A 23,657-nucleotide genomic window follows, 5' to 3' on the forward strand; every position below is an offset into this window, starting at 1 on the left:
CTTTTCTCATTTCTTTCTGAGATGCTTTCCCAGCAAAATCAAAGTGAAGCCAAATTTATGCCAAGATGTTTTCTCCCTGCAGGAAAACATAATGGAAGTTATGAGAAATCAAGAGTTTTTACTGCTTCCAGCTGAGGAGCTCCATAAACTCCTGGCCAGCGATGATGTAAATGTTCCTGATGAAGAAACCATCTTCCATGCATTAATGATGTGGGTCAAGTACGACATGCAGAGGCGATGCAATGACTTGAGTATGCTTCTTGCCTTTATAAGACTGCCACTGCTTCCACCACAGGTAATTGCACATGATGCTGTGTTAACAGCTACTCTGTACTGAAAGATCCTATATTAAAAGTAACATCAAAATGTAAATAATAATAATAATAATTTAAGGGCGCCTGGGTGGCTCAGTTGGTTAAGCGACTGCCTTCGGCTCAGGTCATGTTCCTGGAGTCCCAGGATCGAGTCCCGCATTGGGCTCCCTGCTCGGCAGGGAGTCTGCTTCTCCCTCTGACCCTCCCCCCTCTCCTGCTCTCTCTCTCTCATTCTCTCTCTCAAATAAATAAATAAATAAAATCTTTAAAAAAAAAAAAGGAAGAGAAATGCATTTAGGTAACTAAACAAAGAATAAATTGTGAATCCAAGCACTGGATTTTTCTCAATCTTTCATCCTAGGTTATGATGCCAGATATCCTTAGAGCCTGGGGATCTTCTCCCAGGATAGAAATGGCCAATGAACACTGTTAGCCAATAATAAGTAAATAGCCTTAACCATTGATAGATGTTGTGGCAATTGGTACCTTAGACCACTGCCCACCCATTCCAACTGTTAGTTGAAATGTGGGGAGCTTTGGGTTTTCCACACAAGGTATCATGTCATCTGCAAAGAGTGAGAGTTTGACTTCTTTGCCAATCTGAATGCCTTTTATTTCTTTTTGTTGTCTGATTGTTGAGGCTAGGACTTCACCCCAAAATTGCTAGCACTCATACGGCAATTCAGCAATGTGGTGGGATACAAAATCAATGCACAGAAATCAGTTGCATTTCTATACACTAACAATGTGACTGAAGAAAGAGAAATTAAGAAATCAATCCCGCTTATAATTGCACCAAAACCCATAAGATACCTAGGAATAAACCTAACCAGAGGTAAAGGATCTGTACTCTAGAAACTAGAGAACACTTATGAAAGAAATTGAAGAAGACACAAAGAGATGGAAAAACATCTCATGCTCATGGATTAGAAGAATAAACATTGTTAAAATGTGTATGCTGCCCAGAGCAATCTACACATTCAATGCAATCCCTATCAAAATAACATAGACATTTTTCACAGAGCTGGAACAAACAATCCTAAAATTTGTATGGAACCAGAAAAGATCCTAAATAGCCAGGGGAATGTTGAAAAAGAAAACCAAAGCTGGGGACATCACAATGCCTGACTTCAAGCTATATTACAAAGCTGTGATTATCATGGGGCGCCTGGGTGGCTCAGTCGTTAAGCGCCTGCCTTCGGCTCAGGTCATGATCCCGGCGTCCTGGGATTGAGCCCCGCATCAGGCTCTCTGCTCGGCAGGAAGCCTGCTTCTCCCTCTCCCACTCCCCCTGCTTGTGTTCCCTCTCTCCCTGTATCTCTCTCTGTCAAATAAATAAATAAAATCTTAAAAAAAAAAAAATTAAAAAAAAAAACAAAGCTGTGATCATCAAGACAGCATGGTACAAAACAGACATATAGATCAATGGAACAGAATAGAGAGCCCAGAAATGGACCCTATGGTCAACTAATCTTTGACAAAGTAGGAAAGTATATCCAATGGAAAAAAGACAGTCTCTTCAATAAATGGTGCTGGGATAATTGGACAGCCACATGTAGAAGAATGAAATTGAATGATTTTCTTACACCATAGACAAAGATAAACTCAAAAATGGATGAAAGACCTCAATGTGAGACAGGATTCCATCAATATCCTAGAGGCAACCAACAAATCAATATAAAAAGAACATTCATAAATCACAATGTATGATATACAGAATAAATTATACTCCTGAGTAATTTATATGTTTTGTTTGGTTTTACTTCTCCAAAGCAAGCATAGGTAAACTACTTCCTGATAAATCTGACAATTTTCCACGTTTGTCAGTATTAATGTTCACTATTTAGTGTATTATATATCTTATTTTTACGAAGGAAAAAGAAACAACAAAAAAAGAACCTTTAACTCTTACAAACGAAAAAGGTAAAAATTAATCAAACACATTAATACAGTCTATTTTTGGTCTTTGTTTCCTTTTAATTTGTTTTTGTTCTTTTTTTTTCTCTCTGATCTGCTTGCTGTCTGATTAATTAATCATTATACAGACATCATCAAAGAAATAGTCTTCTCTACAAAACTAGACTATAATAGTTTTTTAAAAATGTGGAATAAAAAAAAGAATAAAATAAAAGTGTGGAATAATGTTATTCTTCTCTAAAAGAAACTTGAGAAACAGCGTCTTTAAAACAGAAATGCACGGGCAATATATGCTTCTAAAATCTTACAGATTTACCTTAAATAGTATTTAGTTTCATGATCATTTAACCCACGATGACATTCACAGTTCAAGTTACAACATTAAGAAAATACAAAAACTTCTTATTTCAACAGTTTTTGTCAGTGAGTTATAATGTAAAACATGATATGCACAAGCACAAACTTGTACATACACACATTACTATCTTCTATAAAAAGAGCAGAGAAGTCAGAACCTAATCTGAAAGCCTTTGTTTCTTGCTACAGTGCTCTAAGTGTCTCTGCTTTTGTCAAGGGCTGAGACCACTGCTTGTGGTTTGCAGCCCATCTGTCTTGCCACTGAAATTTCTCTACACTGGTGACCCTTCCATGTTTTATATTATCAATTTTTTCCATATTGGATCATTCTAATTAACTTGCAAAGATTTATTATTTCAAACATATTAAAACGAAACTCCTCATATTCCTACCAACTGTTCCAATTCTGTTTCCATTTCGAGCAAAACATATAGTTATTATTTATAGTTAATAAATATATTTATTGGGGCGCCTGGGTGGCTCAGTTGGTTAAGCGACTGCCTTCCGCTCAGGTCATGATCCCAGGGTCCTGGCATCGAGCCCTGCATTGGGCTCTCTGCTTGGCGGGAAGCCTGCTTCTCCCTCTCCCACTCCCCCATCTGTGTTCCCTCTCTCGCTGTCTCTCTCTCTCTGTCAATTAAATAAATAAAATTTTAAAATATTTATATATTTATTAATAATCATCATTCTCTCTTCAACCCACTATAATCAGTCCTTTGAACTATTCCAAATCACCCAAAACCTCCATGCTGTCATACTTTTCCCCATCTCACTTGTTTTCATCTTACTTGGCTTCCCAGCAGCTTTGACAAAATTGATCTGGCCACTCTTACTCAACTGTTACTGCTAATTTTTTCTACTCTTTGATGTTGCAATGCCCCAGGACACCATATTTTCTCCATAAAGAATAACATTCTTCTATACTTTTAAATACTATATAGCAGTCAATTATAAATTCCAAATTTATATCTTTAGCCCTAAACTCTTCTTGAGAGATAGATACACATACCCAGTTAACAACTTGACATCTCTAACTAGATATCCAATAGCCATTCAAAACTTCACATGATCAAAATGGAAGATTTCAAAGTCCCAAGACTTCCTCCCTGCCCCCATTCTCAGTAAATAGCCCTAGGAACCATCTAGTTGCTCATGCCTAAATTCTAGAATCACTTTTAATTCTCTACTTTGCATTGCATTTAATATTCAATTCCTTAGGAAGTCCTTTTTGCTGTATTCTAAACTAGATCCTAAATTCGTTCTTTCTTTCTTTTTTGTTTTTTTCTCGGTCTTTCTACAGCCCCATCTTAAAATAACCTACCACCATCCTTCTCCAGCACTATTGGAATAGTCTCCTACCTGTTATTCTAACTTTTATGCTTAACTATAGCATTAATTTCTAACTAGCAACTAGATAGAACTTTTAAAGTATGAATGCATTAATTTCAAACTTAAGATTTATATCCTTAGGACAAAATCCTAATATCCCTGTCCTACAAGGTGTATATCAGTACCATGATTACTACTTCCCTGACCTAATCTCCTCCCAGCACTTAGTACCCTCTAAGGTCACTGATATTCTTTCTGTTTCTTGTACAATTCAGGTTTATTTCTTCGATAGCACATTTGTACTAGCCGATTCTGGGGGCTAGAATCAGAGGCCTGCCAGCGGAAGAGGATGGTGGTGATATGAATAGTCTTCTCAGGTGTAAGCAATGAAAGGGGGGGCATAGTTTATAGATAATTAAAGACAATAATAAATGGCTGAAAGTCAGTCTATTTTTATTATTACTATACCTTGACAATCCTATACGACGCCATTGATAACATATTCCTACCTACTGGGATGAACTGCCCACCACACCCTTTTTCTTGTCCTCTACTGCCTAGAAAATGTTCAACTTTATCATAGCATGGCTTGCTCTTTCTAATTAGTCACATGCCACATCCAATGTGTCCTGCTCTTAGCACTTTCACCTACTATTTTCTTGCTTAGTTTTAGTCTGTTTTTATCTATTTCCTTATATTTTTCAGAATACCAGACCTGAAGTTCTTGTTCACAAAGTTCTTGGCATAATTGGTACTCAGAAAGTGTTTGTTGAATCAACAAATGAAAGTTTATTTTAGGTCTTAGGAATTTTAGCTTCATTTTACCATCTCTTGATATAAGATTTACCTGAAATGAGAGAGAAACCTACATTAGTGCACTATGATGGAGCTAACAGTGGGTACTAGGAACACAGTTATAAAGAGCATGTTGATTCAGACTTTACTAAAATTCCCTTATTGAATGGACAATGGGAAGGCAAATTGAATAGGATATACTCTCTCATCTCTTTGCTTTATTAGGGATATTCAAAGAACATAGATTCATCAGAATTCCTTTAATTCAATGAAGTATTTAAAAATAACTTAGCGTCCGCCTGGGTGGCTCAGTTGTTAAGCATCTGCCTTTGGCTCAGGTCATGATACCAGGGTCCTGGGATCGAGCCCCGCATTGGGCTCCCTACTCTGCAGGAAGCCTGCTTCTCCCTCTTCTACTCCCCCTGCTTGTGTTCCCTCTCTTGCTGTGTCTCTCTCTGTCAAATAAATAAATAAAATCTTTAAAAAATAAAAAATAAATAAATAAATAAAAATAAAAATAACTTGGCTACGAGAAAAATTTGTTCCATTTTCATTGCTAACATAATAAATCAGAAAACAAAGTCCATTTCATGAAAAAAACAAAAACAAAACGTGAACTTAAATTAGTTCATAAACATTTTTGTACATATTATATAATATAGATAGCGATTACCAAGAGGCCACACAGTGTAAGAACAATTATTTTTCTCAATTAAACATTAAAGAAGAATTTCATTTTTTATTCATGCCTATTTTATATAACAATGATAAAATTAAAGGATATAATAATTTGTAAGGGGACTAACAAAAATTGTGGAACGTTTGTAATGAAGCAAAAGCTATTTAAATCATTAAACCATTTCCAGTGATTTTAATTTAGGATTTGGGGAACTCAATTAACTGATGAAACTACTTTAATATTTTAGTAACTAAAGTTTATAGAGATGAAATCTGGAGATGAAAATAGGATCCTGGCACTAAAGAATACTCCTGATCTGTGGGCACATCTAATAAGTAAAGCTATAGTAGAGGAAATTTACCTTGATCCATTTATAAAATTATTTTGATAAGTAATTTATTTGGGATATAGATAAAATACATATGTTCCTAAATCCCTTTTCAACATTGCTATTTTTATAAAATATTTTTGCTTGTAATTCTTTGAGGAAAAGCAAGGCAGCCTGTGTGGCTGAAGCAGAGTGATCCAAGGGGTGAGTTGTTAGAAAAATTTAGAGAAGGTGAGGATATAAACCATTGAATGACTTGTAAGCAATTGTAAGGACTTCGGTACTTCCTTGGAGTGTAATGGAAGCCATTGCAGAGTTTTGAGCAGAGAGCTCGATCTGATGCACACAATTAAATGGACTCTCTAGTTGCTGTGTTGAGAGTATACTGCAGGGAAACAAGAGTAGAAAACGGAAATCAGTTAGGAGGTGATAGCAATAGCAGAGGTGAGATATTTGAGAAGTCGAAGAGTAATAAGGTAGTAACAATGAAGATAATGAGAAGTGTTTTCATTCTATTTTAAAGTACAGTCGATTAGATGGGAGAATAAGAATCAGAGATGATTCCAGGTTTTTTGGCTTGAGCCCCAGTTGAGGAAGGATACTATGGAACAATGACTTAAAGATTTCTTTAAGTCTTCACGTGGAGGTGTGGGGTGGGCAGTTGAATGCATCATTCAAGTGTTGTGGAGGTACGCTAGGAAATATAAATTAGGAAATTGTTGGCATATAGATATAATTTAAAGCCATGATATGAGATAGTATCACCAAAGAAGTCAGTATACATATATACAGAAAGAGAATGAAGAATGATGTTCTGGGCATTGAACTATTACCAAACTAGAGATAAAAAGAAAGAATGTAATAACTGAAATGAAGACACTAGTCAAATAGAATAAAAACCAAGGGAGCTTGCTGTGCAGAGAGCAGGGAGTAAACCATCAGAGAGGACTGAGTGATCAGCTGTATCAAGTGCTGCTGAGAGGTCAAATAGAATGATGCCCGATAATTGACTTTTGAGGAATTTAAGGATAAGAAAGTCATTGGTAACTTTGACAAGATTAGTTTCTATAGAATAGAGCTAAGCAAATAGGGAAAATGGAATTTAAAATAGTAAATACATAGAATCTTTGAAACTGCAAAACTGAACAGAAAAATTAATCCGTAGGTGGCTGGGTTTATCGGCCAAAAGCCCAATGAAGAGAAACAAAAACACAGTGAAATTTTAACATGAAAAGTTTATATAAAGAATCATTAACTATAAAAAGGATTTAGAGTAAGGAATAATTAGAAAGTAGGAAGTTAAAAGAACTCTAAAAAATATAGAAATAGCAGATTTCTGAGGCATACCTCAGAAATATTGTGGTTTTAGTTCCAGACCACCTCAATAAAGTGAATATCACAATAAAGTGAGTCCAGTGAATTTTTTGGTTTCCCAGTGCATATAAAAGTTATGTTTACTCTATACTGTAGTCCATTAAGTATGCGATAGCATTATGTCTTTAAAAAACAATGCATGTACCTTAATTAAAAAATACTTTATTCCTAAAAATGGTAACCTTCATCTGAACTTACAGTGAATCAAAATCTTTTGGATGGTGGAGTGTCTTACCTCCATGTTGATGGCTGCTGACTGATCAGGGTGGTAGTTGCTTAGGGCTGGGATGGCTATGGCAATTTCTTGAAAAAAGGCAACAGTGAAGTTTATTGTATTGATTGACTTTTCCTTGCACTACTAATTTCTCTGTAGCAAGCAATGCTGTCTGATAGCGTTTTACCTACAGTAGAACTTCTTTCAAAATTACAATCAATTCTCACAAAACCTGCCACTGTTTTATCAATGAAGTTCATAAAGTAATACTCTAAATTCTTTATTTCAACAGTCTTCACCAGGAGTAGATTCCATATCAAGAAACCACTTTCTTTGCTCATCTGTAAGAAGCAACACCTCATCCTTTCAAGTTTTATCATGAGGTTACAGAAATTCAGTCACATCTTCAGGCTCTATTTCTAATTCTAGTTCTCTCTCTGTTTCTACCACATCTTCAGTTACTTCCTCCAGTGAAGTCCTAAATCTTTAATTTGTAACAAACACAATATCTACAAAGCATAATAAAGCAAAGCACTTAAAAGAAAGCTTGCCTGTATAAGGAGCAGCTACTTACTACCTTAGGGCTGAGATGGAGCACCAAGGAAGCACCCCACCTGCGATCCAGACCTCCTTGAAGAGGTTACAGCCATGGCTACCTGGATGGCAGTGAAATCACTGTGGTGCAGCCATGGCAGAACTTTCTAGAAACCTGTCCTTTAGAACTTACTAGAAATCTTCCCTCTAGGTGTCCTCAAAGAGGTATCTTGCTACAAAATCACCTGAGGGGACTGCTGGGGTAAGCTTCTAGGTTCTCTTGGCCACCATGCTCTGCCGGAGGCAAACACTGGAGTAACTGCATTCATTGCAGGAACCTGATGAGTAGGCACACTCAAACCAGAGAGCAAAATCTCCCGAAGGTGTCTCTCCAGCATCCTCTACTGAAAAAGCCTAGTGTAGTGCTAGCTGGCAAAGAAAAAAGTGTATTTAAAGGACCATTTTAACATCCATTTCACAAAACAGTTGAAAAAGATCATTTTGGAGCTGAGGGTCAATAAACTGAAAAACAAACAAACAAACAAAAAATTAATTAATTAATTAATAAACACCAAATTGTTGTAGGGGGGAGGAGAGAGATCAAACATGTTTGCATACTTACAAGTGTGATTCCGAAGAGAGGAAATTTGATGATGTAAGACAGAGGGAAGAACTATTGGAATATTTTCTTTGAATGTGCTAGAGTAGGGTAGGATTTCATGCACAAGTGGATAGATTGGCTTTAGAAAAGAGGATTATCTATGAGAATGGGTGAAAAGCAAAAACACGTGTACAGATCTTGGTAAGTGAGCAGATGCAATGGTATACATGAGTGTTTATTTGGATCCTATTTTTGACTCTGATATTAATTCAGTATTTGATCATGGAAAGTTTGTTTAATTTCATTGGGCCTCAGTTTTCACATCAGGACAAGAAGATGGGAATATTCTTTCTGTCAGTAACATTGCATGAATGAAAATAGGTTTTCTTTTCCTAAGAATTGATGCCTACTCAATAAATAATTGACATAAATAATTTTATAAAGAATTAAGATATGTATGCCTCCCCATCTGAAAAAATATTTTTATTTTTTTTATTTTTTAAGATTTTATTTATTTGACAGAGAGACAGCGAGAGAGGGAACACAAGCAGGGGGAGGGGCAGAAGGAGAGGGAGAAGCAGGCTCCCTGCTCAGCAAGGAGCCCGACGCGGGGCTTGATCCCAGGATCCTGGGATCATGACCTGAGCCCAAGGCAGACGCTTAATGACTGAGCCCCCCAGGCACCCCTGAAAAAGATAATTTTGACAATGCCTCAAACCTCTCGTGAAATTTCATTCAATAAACAACAAAACAACTTGAAGAACTTTTTGCTCACCAAATAGATATGGATTCCTTCCATTGTAGTCATTTTTTCCTAATAATCATCGTTCACAACTTTTAAATGACAAAAATCCTATGACTTAAAAAATAGATAAACTGTTTAAAATTACTTTGCAAACTTGTATAATTTAAATCATTCCTAAGAGGAAAGGAAGCAAAGTATAAGCTATGAGAAGGAATCACAAGTGAATTGAATTTTATCACACGTGTATTGAAATGACTATACTGTAATTTTAATTTCCAAGAGTATCAAATACATAAAACAGTTTATTATTATAATGACTCTGTAAATGGAAAAACTACCCCCCAGAGAAGAACAATTTAACATTAATGACTATCCAGAGAATCAGGCAAATGCACTCTTTTCCATTCTAATTAAATGGGAAATACCTATAGGTCACCCAGAATAAAAGTTGTTACTTTAATAATATTCAAAAAGTAACAGTACACTGCTAATGTTAAAAAATGATAAATACTTGTGTATTATTTTGCATAACTATTCAGATTTATTGGACTGATTTTTTTTTCAAAATATAAAGGTAAATTATCTTAGAATAATGTTATTGGTGCTGAGGATCATGCAATTTCATATTCTAACTATTAAGAAAATGGCACACATGTTAATTTGATATTTCCCACAAATACATCAAATTTTCCAGTTCAGTACCCCTGATAAAATGGAGAAAATTTAATTTACTTTCTATGTGTTCAATTTTAAGTTAATGAAAACAATTCTGAGTTTGCTATTTTTTAAAAGATTTTTTCATTTATTTATTTGACAGAGAGAGAGACAGCAAGAGAGGGAACACAAACAGGAGGAGTGGGAGAGGGAGAAGCAGGCTTCATGCTGAGCAGGGGGCCTGATCCCAGGACCCTGGGATCATGAACTGAGCCGAAAGCAGACACCCAACAACTGAGCCACCCAGGCGCCTCTGAGTTTGTTATCATCAGAAAATCTTAGTCTTCTCTAATTTAACTTCATCAAATAGAATTCATTAAGTGGGCATGTTACTTTTTCTTTTTAATCCAAACAATAATTTATGAAACATTGGTGTGATTTTTTTTAATTTTGTTAATTTGAAGTTATGTTTACTCCAATATTTCCAACCCACTGTTGTCTTCCTTATCAGACCAATTCATATCAGCTTAGAATGTATTTTTCCATAATCACCAGGGAAAATATGTGAATGATCACATGACACCATACTAAAATGTGTATACTAAAATGTATATCTACCTCACTTCCACATTTCTATTGCAGAAAAGACCTTCAAAACCAAATCCCTAATATTTTGTGGGTAGAAATTGAGGCTTTGAAAATTAAAGGAGACTATTTTAGATAATAATTTAAATTTAAAAACCCACTAACTCATGTACAAGAGAATTTAGGAATTCTTACTCTCAAAAGATAATTTTTTCCACCTATGATAAGATCCAGCCTGAAGTCGGGCTCTGCATTGAGCTGGAGCCTGCTTGAGATTCTCTCTCTCCCTCTGCCCCCTCTTTATATATATAGTACATCATATTCTATTAGTCTATTCTTAAACTCTTTTCTGATATAGTTTATATATATATTTCTCAAATGTGACAAAGAGTGCAATAATTAGCTTAAGCAAATCAGGATTGTGGGTGGTGGAGATTTCATCAGTGAAAGCCAGAAATTAGAAACAGAATAGAAGACAGATTAAAAAACAGTATCTTCATTACATATTTTTAAATTTTCATGCATTAAAGCTATAGAATTCATGACCAGTAACTCTGTATTTAAAGGTTTATGTTATTTTCCTCAAAATATGTAACATACTATTTCTTTCAAAAATTATTTGAAAAAAAATATTTGATAGACTTTCGTATTTATTTATTTATTTATTTTTAAAGATTTTATTTATTTATTTGACAGAGAGAGAGACACAGCGAGAGAGGGAACACAAGCGGGGGGAGTGGCAGAGGGAGAAGCAGGCTTTCCGCAGAACAGGAAATCTATTTGCTCACCAAATAGATATGGATCCCAGGACCCTGGGATCATGACCTGAGCCAAAGGCAGACGCTTAATGACTGAGCCACCCAGGCACCCTAGACTTTCTTTTTTAAAGATTTATCTATTTTTAGAGAGATACAGAGTATAAGGATTATATATGTGCTCTTTAAGCCAAAATATCCCATATTTCCCATGGGATAAAGGGGAAACTTTTGATGCTAAATTATAAATTGCTAAAACAACAACAAAACATGCTCTGTTTTTGAATTATTAAGCCTTATTTCATCTACATTTGGTCTTTGAAATAGATTTGCTGTAGACTAGCATTTTCTAACACTTTATCCATGGACAAATAGTATCTAAAGGTATTCATCACAAAACTGTTTCATGTTTTAAAAAAAAATGTTTATAAACCCATCTCGCAGGGCACATGGGTGTCTCAGTTGGTTAGGTGTCTGCCTTTGGCTCAGGTCATGATCCCAGGGTCCTGGGATGGAGTCCTGCATTGGCTTCCTGCTAGGCAGGAAGCATGCTTCTCCCTCTCCCACTCCCCCTGCTTGTGTTCCTGCTCTCGCTGTCTCTCTCTGTCAAATAAATAAATAAAATCTTTAAAAAAAAAAGTAAAATAAACCCATCTTGCCATCCCTCCCCTTTAAAATTTTGTAATACAGATTGTCATAGTAATCTCTTAATAGAGTAACTCCTTTAAACTCATGAATTTTCTGAAGAAAAACTTATTTCAAGTAATGACTATTAAAGTCTCATGGAAAGAATTATCTACAGAACACACTAGGGAAGCACTGCTCTGGGTTGTTATTATTTTTTAAGGTTTTGGAATTCTTTATGACAAAGGTTAATAAACAATAGATTTTCGTTTAGAGTAAATTATCCTAAATTAAAGGCACTCTAGGTGTGTTTATATTAAAAAAAAATAGGCTCTCTTCCATTTCTATGAGTCTATCTACTACAAAGTAGCCTGCAAAATTGGCTTTGCTGAGCTGGAAAAGCAGCATATTCAGTGAATTCAATAAGCTGACCTATAAAGACCTGGAAATAGAGTCATAAATAATAATGAATGTGTTATTCTCAATTCAGTCAGCTGTACGGATTTTCCAAACCATTAAACAACTTCCCAATTTGCTACAAATCAGCGTTGTACTCTTTTCAAAAGGAAGCTAGAATAAGAGATGGCAAGTATGTGGTAAGAATTTAGGGAATGATGAATATTTAATCACAAGGAACACCTAAAATCTGGTTACAGTGAGCAGTCACTCATAACATTCATCTATTATAAGAATAAAAGATGGGATTTTATCTTGACCATTAGATTTCACCCCATGATAATATTCATGCAAATGCTCATTATTTCCTGTATATGCTAAAATATATATAAAATTGGGCAGATGAATAAGTTATGCCTAAAATATAAAGATCAATTTGAATGGTAAATGCCCATTTCATCTGATTGGTCATTTTTTTAGGAGACTGGAATGGCATCTTGTCCTGATGTCATCTCCAGAAACAAAGACTAGATATATGTTATCTTTTTAAATAAAGTCCTTATCAACAGCTATTGTTACTCCATGTGGCACCAAGCTTTTTTTTTTTTTTTTTTTGTAAATGTGATGCTTTAAACCTCTTCTTTCCATGTGTATTATCAATACCTTTAGATTAGACCTTATCATTTTTTTTTTTTTTTGCAATGGACTCAGTAGTAATCGCCCAACTCTAGTGACATCTTTCCCCACCTATATCCATTCTTCACAATGCCTCCGGAATGAATTTTTTAAAATACAAATTTATTTTATAGATATGTTCTATTGATTAAAAGGCAAATCATACACACATACAACAGGGAAAACAATAGAAATTCAAAATGCTACCATTAATAATACTAGAATCAGTCATTTGGTGAATATCAGTCTAGAAATTTCTTCATTTATTTATTCATTCACTCACTCATTCATTTCATAGAGACTTTCTAAGTGCCACCTGTGTGCCAGGAGTATGCCCTGTGTGTTTAGCATTGAATCAAACAGACCGCCCTTTACTCTAATGCAGCTCACATTTTAGCAGAAAGGGGAGGACAGGGCGGAGAGCAGGCAACAGGCATCAAACAAACCATGCATTCATTATAATTCAGATGGTTAACATAATTATGAATTATGTTAACCTTGATTAAGGTTAACCTTGATTAAACACTTGATTAAGCATATCTTCCTATTTCCTTGAGTACTTTATCCATATTTCTTGTACCTTTTGACTACTTTCACCCATTTCACCCACCACCTGCCCCCTGCCTCTGGCAACCACTAATCTGTTCTCTGTATCTGTGAGTTTGGTTTTTGTTTGGTTGGTTTTTTATGTGTGTGTGCTTAAGACCCCACATATAAGTGAAATCATATAGTACTTGTCTTTGTCTTTGTGACTCATTTCATTTGGCATAATGGGCTCAAGGTCCATCTGTGTTGTCACAAATGGCAGGATTCCTCTCTTTCATAGAGATGAATATATTCCTATATATAACATATCACATTTTCTTTAAGAAATCCATTCATCTCTCAATGGACACCCAGTTTGTTTCTATGTCTCAGCAATTGTAAATAATGCTAAAGCTGCAATGACCATGGGGGTGCAGATATCCTTTTGAGTTCGTGTTTTTGTTTTCTTCGGATAAAGACCCAGAAGTGGAATTGCTGGACCTGGTGAATACCCTGTAAACAATTATCTTCCTGTATATCTACACATCAAATTGATTAGTGTTGCTTCTTGCAATGATTTTCAACTGTTATGTAAGTCCAGGAGGGTTATTTGTAAGGAACGGAAGACGAGTGAATGGTTTAATGATTCCTGTTTTGAAAAGTCAAACAGCTGAAAACTGGGATGTTGGATACAGATATAACAGGTTTCTCAACACAGCATTATATACTTTTGCTTAGCTGTGAGTACTAGAAAATCATAACCATATGCTCCATTATATTATAAATTATGTTATATATTACTCCATTATAATATAAATTATATTGTGAATGATTTAAGTTAGGAACTGATACATTTTGCATACTCCAAAGTGTCTGACATAGGGTTTGACACATTTCAATTATTTTAATGCCCTCAATATTAATATTCATTTTTATATTTTCCCTTATCCCTGAAATTTGTTCAGTCAAGATGTTTGAACAACTCGTTTCATACCCAAACTTTAGAAACTCCACAGGCAGAGTGTATGCCCAGTGGAATTAGCTTTCCTGGGGAGATTTATTTTAATCCCTTATTGACTTGCAAGATGCATCCACCTTGATGTTTTCACAGGAACTTATCTCACTGATGATGATCAAAAGAGGTATGTTGGACTTTGATCAGAGTAAATCTAAAGAAAGCTAGAAATCTGCAAATATGCAGTGATTAAAATTCTTTCTCCATCTTCTCTTAGTGGAATAAGGGAAGTGAAATACTGACTGGTACCTTATAGTTAGTGTGAGAGAAATGGAAAGGTTTTTATTTAAGATAATTGAGACAGTGCTAAAGCAAAACAAAAATTTAATACTGTGCCCATTATTATAATAGGAATCAGGAAATCTAGTTTACCAGAGTAAACTAAATGCAGTCCCTTCGATTGCTTTCCTGCAGATCTGTGTCAAAGAACTTCCAGGAGCATCATTTGCGTCTTACCATCAGCATTAACTTCCCTGAGACAGAACATGGGAGAAGCAGAGGAAGAATTTTCAATCTTTCTGGTAGCACCAGATGCTCTTTATAGGTTTAAGGCAATTACTTCTTTTTGGATATTGTGTGTAGGCCACTTGCAGATTTATCCCTCTCAATGAAAGTATACTTTAAAATTACCCTTACACTTAGTCCATTGTGCTTGTTAACTATGGTTAGTCCGGGGACATTGTGTTATCAATTATCTTCTTGCAAAATAAGATGGCAAATAATGGGGAATTTTAGAAAGATAGACTCCTCCAGATTTTACCTTTAAAATTCAAATAAATACAGTTAACATTTAAGAATGAGACAGCTACCTACAAAACCACAAAAACAAGATAAAAACAGTATATTTTTCCCCTGGTAATTACTAAGTATAAGCGATAGAATACTAAATAATGAATTAAGGAAATTACAGATCAAGTGTAAGTCCTAAGGAGATTCATTTATATATGAAAAGACAGGGAAACTTAAAAGTTCATTGAAAGCACAGATAAAACAAGAGCACACAACTAAGACTCAGATAGATCCAAGATGAAAAATCACATTAAAGATGCAATAAAGAAATTGTTCACGTGGGAGATAGTAAATAGAACAGCTTTATCAAAGCGGAAGGTTGTTCTGTAGGTACAGTGAGAAATGAGCCTAAACTCGGTGTTTTAAGTTACATTCGGAAATACTTTCAATTGTAATGCAAAGAATTAAAACAAGGCAATAAGACAGTAAATGATGAATGTATATGTTCTAGGACACTATGTGGGAGTAATCTGAATTCTGCATATGATTTCTTATGCCACATACAAGAATTAAAATTTTTAATCTTTCTCAAAAATTCAGAAGAGAGTTAATATCAACTGGTAAAGTGGCTTTTGGAAGAAGGGAATAGTGGAATGGAAGGATCTTAGGCAGTATTATAATAACCAATAATATTTGATGACTCTTTGGAATGGCCTTGACTGAGAAGATAAACTTTTCTAAATAATATTGCCAATGGATTAAGGCTTGTTTGAATTAAGACGCATTTTGAGAATATTTATTTATCCAAATACTGTATTTTCCAAAATTTTGAATCCATTTAAATAGAAGTAGCTTAAAACAGAAGCACAGGTAAAGAAATACTGTAACCCATCAATAAAAAATAGAAGGCATAAGTCAATACAGGAAGGAGAATGGCAGTGCTAAAGAATAAGTTCAGATTTAAATGCGTGCGTTTGAATTGTCAGTGGAACATCCAAGCTCAGTGCTTCTTGGTTACGAATCAAATGCTTCTTGGTTATGAGTCAAATCACCTTACAGTAATGTCCAAGAGCCCAAATTATTTGTGTAATAGGGTTTTGCTATTGATTATGGCTGGAAGTAAGCATGCCATCAGCTGAGCCTGGGATAAATTATTTAGAAACATAGATATTTTGTTGGTTGTTAAACAAAGATGTTTCTGAAAGACCATAAATATTTACAAAGATGATTAATTATGCATGAAATTTGAGATGTGATATTGAATATATTTCTGCCTATACATTATATATTTTCAAACTTCAATACTGGATATGTTATTTAAAATAAATTAATAGATACTCTAATCAGAGTAAGTTATCAATCACTTAAATAGTTATTGAGCAATTCCTAGGAGCCTGTAACCTTGTTAGTGGTACTCAATAAGAGGTGACAGACATTTTTTCTGGTTTCCTACAAGTTTATGACTAGCATGGACTTGAAGCCCTTAAGTGACTACACAGATGTCAACTGATTAAAGTCTGATATGACCGAGAAAAAGAACTTGTGTCAATTGTGGCCTGAATAATGAGGTATGTCCTCATGGAAGTAACAGAACATACACTGGACTCTGAAGATTAGGTCATATTTTAATAGAAGCCCCAGAGGGAAAAAGCATTACCAATATTACTTTAAAGAACAGCAGGATCTGTTCAGACCAGAGGAAAGAGGTCTGAAGAGCTAAAAGATGAAATATAGAAAACAATATATAAGGTATCTTGAAGAGTTATTGAATAGCTAAAATGGAGCTGCATTTTTGGGCTGCAAGTCTGGGGGTGTTGAGTAATGTCCTGGAAGCAATAATAAACTAATGCATGCTTTAGAATATAGTTAGACATGGGTAAATTAACAAAAGTGTTCTAAAAGCTGGGGAGGAGGGTAGGCTTGAGTAGAACTGATCAGTGGTGAAAGAGATTGCAGGTATCCAGGACCCATTATAGCACCTGGCACAAAATAGGTGCTGACTCCATATTTGCCAAATGAATGAATGAATGAATGAATGAATGAATGAATGTGTGCAAGGTCCAGAGCCTACCTAGGATGCAATGAAATTTTTCTGGATGAAGATGATGTTCATGTAGGGCATGTAATCACTTATTTCAATTTTAGAAATTTTGAGCTTTCAAACTATCTATAGAATAGCAAATCCATGTTAAATAACTAAAAGTTAATTATAAATTAACTAGCAACATTAAACCCCATCTCATTTGTCATTAATAACAACTACCATTTGAGTTAATTTTATGATCTCTACTCGTTGTGATTATGTCATTATTCTTCTTTATTTGTACTGTCAGCTCAGCCAATTATTTTTTCATTTTAAGGCAATCAAATATTCAGAATTCAGAATATTCTGTATTCAGAATAAAATTAATGAACCTGATCCTTATTTTGTAGGTGGTTTCTTTCTGTTCCTCAAATATTTGAGCAGGAATTATTCAGATGGATCTGATGGTAGCGTTAGCATGTCAGTAATTTGTGTTTTCGTTTTGAAATGACAGCACGGGAGGAGACAGATAAAGCTCCACTGTATCCTCTTTCTCATTTATTTAAAAATATAAATAATATTTTCAAGTAGTTTAGCCAGAATAGTGATTATGCCAGCAGAAAGGGTGAGAAGATATTTCCGTCTCTTAATATGTCATGATTCTATCCTTTGCCAAAATTCTTTTCAACGGATGTAAATGGGATTTTAAATGGACTTTAAGGACCTATCTACTCATATTAATGAGTTTCTTTCAGACTGCAGATTGATATCCTGGCTACAGCTGAGTTAGTTCCTCTTGTACAAGGTTAGGCTGTCCCAGTCCCTGCAGATACTCAAATTATAGCTGATGAGGTGCTGTGAGCATTGGTGCACCAACTAACTTATATTCCAAGTTTTCAAAGGAATTGTCCATTTTATTCTATCTGTGTTTTTGAAAATCTATGTGAGAGGGAGGAAATACACAGAAAACCTCTCTAGGCATGAGGCAATTTATATCTTCCCTTGCAAAATGGAACAACTTTACCTAGGAGCTCCCCATTTATTATGCCGCTAACAGAGTTCTCTGATAACTCTCTCCTTTCCCCAGGACCGTGTGCTGACTTTTTTTTTTTTTTTTGAGGTTTTTTTAAATTTATTTGACAGAGAGAGAGATAGCAGAGAGAAGGAACACAAGCAGGGGGAGTGGGAGAGGGAGAAGCAGGCCTCCCGCTGAGCAGGGAGCCCGATGCAGGGCTCGATCCCAAGACTCCGGGACCATGACCCGAGCCGAAGGCAGACGCTCAACGACTGAGCCACCCAGGCGCCCCCAAATACTGACTTTTGAACAGGCTCAGGGCTTCTGTGGCACTGAGTGTGCTCACTAAATCACTGTTTCTCTGTCTTAGAAACTGCTTCATAAAAATACCTGAAAATTGTCTCAGACCTATTTATAAGACATTGAAGGAGAAAATCATTTTTTCTTGCAACTTAAGGCATATGATATTATTTTATCATTCATCCTATTCATTTTGTCAAGCAGAAAACTTGAAAGACTATGTATGAAACTGTCACTTGTTCTCTAAGGACTGTCACTTCTAATAGGAATCAATTTGGTTTAATAGATTCAGATTCTGTGAGTAGATTTTTCTTAGCACAACACCCCATAGCAAAACAGAAGTTTGAAATATTATGAAATAATATGAGGTAAATGAAATTTTGTCACACGGTTATGAATGTGAGAATGTTTTCATAACCTTGATAGCCCAAGGATATAGTGTTAGAAGAGTTAATACTTCCTCTGGTCCTCAGTAAGTTTAAATTTATCTTACTTTAGGTGTTTTTCCATAATTGCATTCCATATTCCAGTGGACTCCCTGACCAGATGGAAGGTATAGATGATTTGCTATGCTTTGTACAGATCTTATTAGTCACCTTGCCTTTCAAATTATGTCTTCATTCATGCAGTATTACTCTTCCTTAAGAAACAGCTCACAATATAGATATTTTTCTTGTTTCCAGCCATTTAACATGATAGGAGTATATCACTATAATTTCTATCTCCTAAACGGCACTATTTTATGATATTTTTAAAAGTCTGTAATGCAAATTTTTATAATATAAATATTTTTACTTTTACTATAAAATTAGACTATGCCCTTTATGTAATAAGAGTAGGTCATGCAACACAGATAAATCTATGCATTTGATTTTGTTTGCTTGTGATATAAGAAAGAGTTGTTTACAATGTTAGAGAAGTATCTATACATGCAATTTAGTGCAGAGAATCATGACAAAGATTCTAACCAAGAGAGTATTTTCTTTGATATATTAAGGAAAAATATAAAGATAGGAGACAATTTTTTTCTGAATGATATGACAATTTATTCTATTTTCTTATTTGAAGGTTGGAAAAACAATGCAAACTAGATACTTGAATAATGCATTCTATTTTCATGAAGCAATATTTTTTTAGAGTCATAATTTCCAATGTATTGCAAAAACATTTGAAACAAATTCATATAAATACTGTTGGAAAACTGCAGTTTGAGGAGTATCTATGTGTAAATATATGGGATTAAAACATTCATCAATATTCTCATGTTGCTAAACGTGGCTATTTTAAGCACATGGTTGAATTTCTCAGGCAATCAACAATCAAATTATTGGTATTTTAATGACAAATGTAATGGTAATTTTTAAGAACTATTGTTTTGATAATGGAATTTCTTTTTTTCCCCCCAAAGCGTAGTTAGAAATAAAGTCAATGGAACTTTACAAAGAGTATGCAAAAAGACAGTAACAATGTTTTAATACACACAATTGCAAAAAGAACATATCTAATCAAAAGTCATGACATTGCTGGCAACTGGAATGCTCTAACAAAGTTATTGTCGAGAATTCTAGGTAGAAATGGGTAAATTATCCTGTTTTTTCATATTAGTCAATTCTGAATATCATACATGTTTCTTGACTGTGTTCTATTCTGCAGCTACACATTTACCCTTTAACTTGCAGATCGTTATTTAGTCACAAGGAAACCTACCAAGGTGATGGGGAGCTAGGACATATTTGCAAAGCGACTGCCTAGCTGACACAGATCAACCCATTAGAATTTTACGTAATGTTGTTAATATACCCTATGCTGTCCTTCTTATTGAGTCTCAGGATATTTTGATTTCTGATATCTCTTCTGGTTGACCAAATATTTTGAAACATTATTGTTTGTAGAGACTAGGATCTTTCCTTGAGGTTTAATACACAATTTATGATGTAGTTAATGATTATTCTAAGTGTAAGAACGTACTAACAGTGAAGATTTTATGAAACATCCAAGAATTTTTTAAATTGTAAAATAAATTACATTATGATTATTCTTGATTGGAAGGGGTATTGGTTGGTAGTATCCTAGGAAGAAAATCTAACTTGTAGACAACTATTGTACAAATTCTTATATATAAACATGAGTATGTTTCTAAGTAACATATAATTATTGAAACATATTGATATATTTTTAAATTTGAGTGTCAAAGGAGCTGTCACAATAGTTTAGATTTCATTAAAATTGAAGAATATAAAAAACTATTTTTCATTTTATAGGGAAGAGCAATAATTGTGTGAATCTTGGATTACTGCAGGAAATCTAAAGATAGTTCAAATTTAAAAGATAGCTTAACCATTTTATTATTCTGAATTTGTGTCTTAATTTGGGATGGAATTGTAATGCTAAGAAGTGTTGTCAGAGGAGATGAAATATAGACACAGTCATAGTATCCATAAGCAATAATAAATAATCATTTGAAAATACACAATAACAAGGAAAAGTGATCATGAAAAATTTAATTTCTTTTAAAATAAAAAATGAAATTTAAAAATTGTCAAATGATTAGGGGTATGCCAAAATTAAGAAATTTTATAAAATGTTATATTAATTAAAGGAAAAATATTTAATTACAGAATACCTTGGTTATTTTATAGAATTAATTATAAAGTTTAGTTTTATTTTGTATATCTTCCTTGTCATACTTTGAAATAATTTATAATATTTTTCATTATGCATACATTTATGAACATTGAGCAATTAATTTCCCTTTAAAATTATTTGAAAGTATTATAAATGTAGGCATTTAGGGTTGACTGTCCTCTGATACTGTATTTTGATGAAATTCCTTAAATTTTCTCTTATAATTACCCATTTTAATGAAAAATTTGAGAGAATCCTTATTTATCTCTGCATTATGTATTTAGAAAGATATAGATATTTAGCCATTTGAGTAGGTAATAAAATTAATATTTTTAATGTTAGCTTTATCATGTTGCACATTCTGTTAATTTATGTCCATTTTATATATATAAAATAAGGAACCAGGACAAGTTGGAAATATTTCAGTGACCAATGTGACTTTTCTTAGAAATCAAAACAGTATTCATAAACTAAACTTTTTAAATTAATTTAATATTGGTCTATTGTCTTAAAGTTTTCTGAAAAAATAAAAACTATAAGCCAACACCATTGGTCTTTTTGATATGTAGGACTACAAGAATTCACAAGACTGAACCTTTATAAAAGATACAACTTACTAAACAATCTTATATTTTGATAATCATAAACTATTTATTAAATTAATTATACCTTACTGGACCCCTATAATTAATGTGCAGATTTTTTTAAGTTTAAAATATAAGAAATTAACCCAAGTCTTGTATTTAAATATTGTACTAACCTTATTTTTACATGGTGATAAAATAAAAAAGAATGCATAGAGATATTTTTAAGCTAAAACTAACCCACTCTAATTAGTTAAAAGAGTCATCTACATATTAGGACTAGTGTGTGAACTCCTTTTAATGTAAGTGACATTATGTATTCATATGTCAAACTTTTAAAATATTTACATGTATGCTATGAATCTATTTATCTAAAACCTAAGCCCTTACTCAAACTTCCAGTTATGCTTATTGATTATGAGTTATAGTTTTCCAAGAAAAAAATATAGATATGAAGCCATATCTTTTGAATTTTTTAAAGTTTTTTTTCTCTTTTTACCCCTTTTATTTTGTATTTAACTGTTTATCTGGATAAGATATTCCTAGAGTGTACTGCTAATAAAAGAACAGTTTCTTATGATCAACTAATCCCAACGTTTCTCCAAAACGGTGAAAAAGGAAGAGAAGAAGAAAAAAAAGAACTGATGGGAGCCAAGTTCAACCATATATACATTTATCACTGGAAAAGCTGATTGTTTTCCTTTTAAGGAAAGTAAAAGGCTTAGATATAGAACAATTATACTTTGATATACAGATGACCAAAAGTCATAACAAAATACTTTTTTTTTTCCTTTTACTTTATAAAGACCACTAGGATCTTCTTAGAAATAGATATTCTATTTGGCGGTTAATTTTTTTTTAACTACTGAAAGAGTAAAATAGTAGTCCTTAAAAAAAATCCATTAGAGATGTCCTATCCTATTCCATACCATTAAAAAAAAAAAAAGTGTTTTTCTTGTTTGGTGTTCAGAATGAAAGTGGGTAGGAAGGCAACTAAGATTTCAATATACAAAAAGTGCAATGTAGCCAAGAATTTAATTGAACATCTTCCCTTCTATATTCCAAAGTATTCTGGTAGCTCTAATACATTACATTCCTTATTCAGCCTCAGAGCTATTGCTCTTTCTCACATGTTACACATGTGTGTACAGATGTGTGATAAAGTTTCTTATCAATCTGGATGAAAAGGTCAGTGTATTAATATTCAATTTTCAACTTGTTAATTTTCTAAATCTATGTGACAGATTTAACTGTCACTTGAAATGAAACATTCATTCATTAAGAAAGAGAAAGTGATCCTGAAAAATACAGAAAAAAGAGAGTCTAAAGAAAAACAGAAGAGGAGGGGGAAAAAAAAGATATTTTGGATGTGTACAAAGAAATGTACACAGAAGAATTTGGGGGGATAAAAGCCTGGTGTAGCAAAAGAGAAACATACTATAGCTTCAAACAGCTGATCTTACTCTAGTCCTCCCTCAGGTGCTGGATTTTTGGTATAAAAGTTCTTAATTTCACTATTGGAAACTTTACCTTGTCTACTATACAACTTTCCATCTGCTTGCATCCTTAAAGAGATAAAGATAACTGTTTTCATTTGTATTGATTTTTTTTAATTTCAAAGATGTTTAAATCATACCTGGAATATCTTAAAATAAATATATGAATATTTATGAAAATTGTTAGAATGAATTTGTTAAAACTTACTTTTTAATTTCCTTCACCAGACAGGTTTGTGGCCAACATAGGCAACTATATTCAATTTATAAATAGTCTTCATAAGAGGAAAGGAATGGAAAGAGTGATTTCTAAAAGTTCCTTTATATTCTATGTAATAAAATGATAATAAGTAGTATAAATAGAAAATAAAATCCATTCCATTTCTCATGGAAGCCTTCCATTTTACTCATTTTTTGTCAATGTAATTAATTATTATTACATTCTGCATAATATGTATGTAATATCATA

At 33.7% G+C, this 23,657-nt stretch overlaps 1 protein-coding gene across 2 annotated transcripts in view; it reads left to right on the top strand.

The window, feature by feature from the left end:
• The window catches only part of KLHL1 (kelch like family member 1), a 360,073-nt gene that overhangs the window by 212,470 nt on the left and 123,946 nt on the right, over positions 1-23,657 (top strand). For both annotated transcript variants that reach the window (XM_045867545.1, XM_045867546.1), the window contains one exon: positions 83-295. In XM_045867545.1, coding sequence (XP_045723501.1) covers positions 83-295 — 213 coding nt within the window. The remainder of the gene's footprint in view (positions 1-82; positions 296-23,657) is intronic.

Source organism: Mirounga angustirostris, unplaced genomic scaffold (assembly GCF_029215605.1).
Source record: "Mirounga angustirostris isolate CCGP_5_RB_7025 unplaced genomic scaffold, mMirAng1.0.hap1 SCAF_3, whole genome shotgun sequence".
Lineage (NCBI taxonomy): Eukaryota > Metazoa > Chordata > Mammalia > Carnivora > Phocidae > Mirounga > Mirounga angustirostris.